The sequence below is a fragment of the Tamandua tetradactyla genome, chromosome 1 (genome assembly GCF_023851605.1).
Source record: "Tamandua tetradactyla isolate mTamTet1 chromosome 1, mTamTet1.pri, whole genome shotgun sequence".
NCBI classification, from domain to species: Eukaryota; Metazoa; Chordata; class Mammalia; order Pilosa; family Myrmecophagidae; genus Tamandua; species Tamandua tetradactyla.
The window spans coordinates 65,051,417-65,055,649 of record NC_135327.1 but is presented as its reverse complement, the minus strand read 5'-3'; the positions used below and the strand labels follow the sequence as shown (position 1 = coordinate 65,055,649).

General features: G+C 56.0%; 1 protein-coding gene across 1 annotated transcript; it reads left to right on the top strand.

Annotated features, from left to right (window-relative positions):
- The first annotated feature begins 520 nt into the window (after positions 1–520).
- PGAM2 (phosphoglycerate mutase 2) lies at positions 521–2,972 on the top strand. The gene is made up of 3 exons (XM_077118004.1): positions 521–1,034; positions 1,115–1,295; positions 2,735–2,972. Exons 1-3 carry the CDS (start codon positions 621–623, stop codon positions 2,899–2,901), a joined length of 762 nt encoding a protein of 253 aa, XP_076974119.1. The 5' UTR covers positions 521–620; the 3' UTR covers positions 2,902–2,972.
- The last annotated feature ends 1,261 nt before the right edge of the window (positions 2,973–4,233 follow it).

Here is a 4,233-nt window from a genome sequence, read left to right as displayed (position 1 = left end):
TTTCTCTGGCAGTGCCCATGCCTCTGTGGTGCCATACCTCTGTGGAGATGAGCTTGTCCATTTTCATTTCTGTGCAGAGGCCCTACTATGGGGGCGGGGGTTGGGGGTGTCAGGATAGGAGTCAGGAAGCCTACCCCCTCACCCCGTGCAAAGTAGCCCCCACTTGCAATGAGTTGAGCCTGCTAAAGCACTCCAGGCTCCGCTTGGCCAGGCCAGTTTCCTTTCTAAGAAGCCAGTTGGTCCCCAGTGGCTATGAATGACCAAGAGAAAGTGGTTGGGATTTTGTACCTCTGCTGGAGGGTTGATTGGCAGCAAAGACAGCCCTCTGGGGAGGGGAGTCCTGGCCTCCACACTTCACATCTCTGGGATCCCTCGTGGCCCAGGCCTGCTAATGTGGGCTGGTCAGGACGTGTCCCTGGACTGCAGTGGGACGAAGCTATTTTCAGGCTGGGTCCTCAGCCGCCCTCTCCAGTAGCCGCCTTCCTGGGCCACCTGCTGTTGCCCATCAGGCCTGGAATGTTGGATGGCAGTTGACCAGGGGTGGGGCATGGGCAGACTGTTATAAAGCTGGGACACCAGGGTGGCTACTGTCCTCTGCAGAGCCCTAAGCCACCACCACCATGGCCACCCATCGCCTGGTGATCGTGCGGCATGGCGAGAGCACCTGGAACCAGGAAAACCGCTTCTGTGGCTGGTTCGATGCTGAGCTGAGCGAGAAGGGGACCCAGGAAGCCAAGATGGGTGCACAGGCCATCAAGGATGCCAAGATGGAGTTTGACATCTGCTACACATCTGTGCTGAAGCGGGCTATCCGCACTCTCTGGACCATCCTGGATGGTACGGACCAGATGTGGTTGCCTGTGGTGCGCAGCTGGCGCCTCAATGAACGGCACTACGGGGGCCTCACGGGTCTCAACAAGGCAGAGACTGCTGCGAAGCACGGTGAGGAGCAGGTGAAGATCTGGAGGCGCTCCTTTGACGTACCGCCACCCCCCATGGACGAGAAACACCCCTATTACAACTCCATCAGCAAGGTAGGCTGTGGGTGGCTCTGGTGTAACAGGCGGTGGTGTGGGACTCTTGGGGTGCAAACAGTGTCCTCCTCACCCCCCAGGAACGCCGGTATGCAGGCCTGAAGCCGGGGGAGCTGCCAGCCTGCGAAAGCCTCAAGGATACCATTGCCCGGGCCCTGCCCTTCTGGAATGATGAGATCGTCCCCCAGATTAAAGCAGGCAAGAGGGTGCTGATTGCCGCCCATGGGAACAGCCTGCGTGGCATTGTCAAGCACCTGGAAAGTAAGCCCTGCCAGTCTACCCCGGGGGTAGGGATGAGCACTTTGAACTCTGGCTCTGGGCTGTGGCCAGTCAGAGTCCCCCAGTGCCTCCCACCTCATCTCAGCAGCATTCTTGCTGCCTTGCTGAGAATGTGGGCACCAGGGTGGGACTGGCAAATTATGGACTGACTTGCAGAGTGGAGAGACTGTTTCATTTATATGTATGGGCCAGGGCATGATGGTAAGTGTTCCTAAAACGGGTCCATGGAATGTATACCCCACTGACCCAGGGCTGTGCTTAGCATGGCCCCAACGTTTCTGCTCCCAGCCCACTGTGTCTAAGGGGTGGGCACACGGCCAGGGAACGATAAGGTCAAGACTTAAACTTGGGTTCCCTGGCTCCAAATGCTGGTCTACTGTGTCACCCTGAGCCATCTTGTGGGGCTCCTTGCAGTACTGTCACAGGGTGACCTGTGATACAGGGCTTGGGTCTCTCCCCCAACCTCTACAGCAAAGGCTCAGACCAGTGTGGAGGGGCTCTCCAGGCAGGGAAACTGCAGCAGGATGGGTGCTGTGAATTTCATCTCAGTGCCTGGGCCTTTTGGGTTTTCAAAAAGGCACTGGGATGATCTAATTAGCATCTGAACGACCTTTGTGCTTGCTGGCGTCACAGATTGGGACAACGCACCTAGGGAAGAAAGGCAGAGGGGCGGGGCAGGAGTGGGCAGCGTCATGGCCTTACCAGCCCTGGAGACCTGGGCCTGAGGCTGGCGGTGCCCTATTTTCTGAGCATCTGCTGCCCCAATGCCCCAGGGTTCAGGCCCCCCTGCAGGCTCCCTGTATATGGTGTGTTTCCATCTCCCACTCCCATAGAATACTTGCTGAGGGCCCCTTGCACTGGACAGTGTGGAGCAAGGCAAACTGGCTGACCTATGCAAAGGCCAAGGGTCAGCTACTATTTCAGGCTCAGGCTCTGGCCGACTGCAGGGTCAGGTTCCCACAGTGCCTTCTTGGTGTCTCTCTTCCACCCCTTGTCACCTGCTCCTCTGCTCAGACTGCTTAGCATCCAGAAAAGCAAAAGCTCACACCCTTCCCAAATCTGCAGATCTGTGGGGCCAGAGCTCCTACTGGGGGGATCCAGTGCTGCCCTAGGTCACAGCAAGGTCCTGAGCTGCTGCCTACCCCACTTTTGCCTTGACTGTTTTTTTTTTTTTTTTTTTTTATGGGCAGGCACCAGAAATCGAACACAGGTCTTGGGCATGGCGGGTAAAAACTCAGCCACTGAGCCACCGTTGCCCGCCCTACTTTGACCTTCCTAAAGCTCATTTCTGGGGTCCTGCTGTGGGGGTGGGGTGGGGCTGGGCAGCTGGCACTGTTGCCATAAATGTCAGGGAGTGCCTGCCTTCAGCAAGCAAATGCACTTGGTTCACGTCCGTTAGCACTGCCCCTTCCCATCCCCAGGCATGTCTGACCAGGCCATCATGGAGCTGAACCTGCCTACAGGGATCCCCATTGTGTATGAGCTGGACGAGAAGCTGAAACCTACCAAGCCCATGCGATTCCTGGGTGACGAGGAGACCGTGCGAAAGGCCATGGAAGCTGTGGCTGCCCAGGGCAAGGCCAAATGATGGGTGGGCTCTGGGCAATAAATGCATCCCCTGCATGCTTTGCCGCTGCAGGTCCAGTGCTGTGGACTGATGCTTCTGAAACTCATCCTCCATCCAGCATTTTCATTTAGGGGCCGCCAAACCATGCCTGCCCCTCTGGGTGGCCACTCACAAGCCTACCCTTGTCAGGCCTGTACCCACCCAAATCTGCACTTCCAACCCATCCTGCAGGGGAACTGTGTAGCCGTGAAGCATGTAACCTGCTCTAGGAGTAACCTGGGGCCCAAGCCAGGAGCTTGGGTTCAGGACATGCTGTGGCTCTGGCCATAACCATCACGGTGTTCAGTAGTCAGCTTCCTCCCAAAGATTGACTGAGAAGACCCTGGTGGCTGGAGGTGGCTCAGCACTGAAATGTGGGGTCGGGCAGGCCTGCTAAGTGGAGCTCAGAGGGATTCTTCAGGGCCTGTAACCTCAAAGGGACCTTCATGCTGGATTGGGCCTGCCATTTTCATGGAAGGAACCTGCCTGCAGTTCAGCCCTTTGTTACAGCCTGAGGAGCACACAGGCCATGCTACCTACTACTTGGTGGCAGTATCCCAAGCAGTCTTGACCCCAGCTGTTGGCGGGTGGAGTTGGGCATCAAAGTGGGTCCTCAGCAACTCCTCTAAAGTAGGAAGAGAGGCAGGAGGAATGGGAAAGACTTCTGTGCAACCCCCCACCACTCCAAGGGGTGCCCTTTGCCTCTGAGGATGTGATGGAATCTTAAGTAAAGCCATTCCATCATGTCCTGGTTTATAAGATTGTATCCATCCAGGTTCCAACCCCAGGCTTTTTGTCTTTACTTTTGCTCCCCATTTTCTACAAGTAAAAGGCAAATCACCCTAAGCCTGGGACTTAAAGAACAGACCTGATTACTCTTAAGGGAACAATTAAAAGATGGAATGTCCTTTCCCACTCCCCTGGGTCTTTTCTAAGTTCTTGGGAAGAGGGTCTGTTTCCTGTGGGTAGATGGAGGGCTCTGCCGGGAATGGAGGGGAAGAAGGCAGGTGCCCTGTGGTGGAGTTGAAAGCGTAAGGGTGGCCTATAAGGCACATACTCTGTTAGCCCAGTAAAGCTGAGAAGTAAGAAAAGGGCTGAGGCTGGCCCTATAGTAATGCATGGGGCATTCACTCACTGTCTAGGCTAGGCTTCAATACCCCAAGCTGTAATTAGTCTATTTAAGAATTACGGGAGGTGGGAAGTGGTGCTGACAGGAGTAGGGCTGTAGCTGGGGCCCCCGAGGCTGAGAGGCAGCCAGCCCTCCAGAGAGGGCCATCATGATGGGAGGAGGGATAGAGACACAGGAAAGCTGAG

What these genes read in the sequence shown, in the direction of transcription:
- PGAM2 (XM_077118004.1), top strand. Translation starts at nt 621, where the DNA reads ATGGCCACCCATCGCCTGGTGATCGTGCGGCATGGCGAGAGCACCTGG. An exon ending in ATTACAACTCCATCAGCAAG is followed by an intron (nt 1,035 to 1,114) that starts GTAGGCTGTGGG and finishes CTCACCCCCCAG; the next exon opens with GAACGCCGGTATGCAGGCCT. An exon ending in CATTGTCAAGCACCTGGAAA is followed by an intron (nt 1,296 to 2,734) that starts GTAAGCCCTGCC and finishes TCCCATCCCCAG; the next exon opens with GCATGTCTGACCAGGCCATC.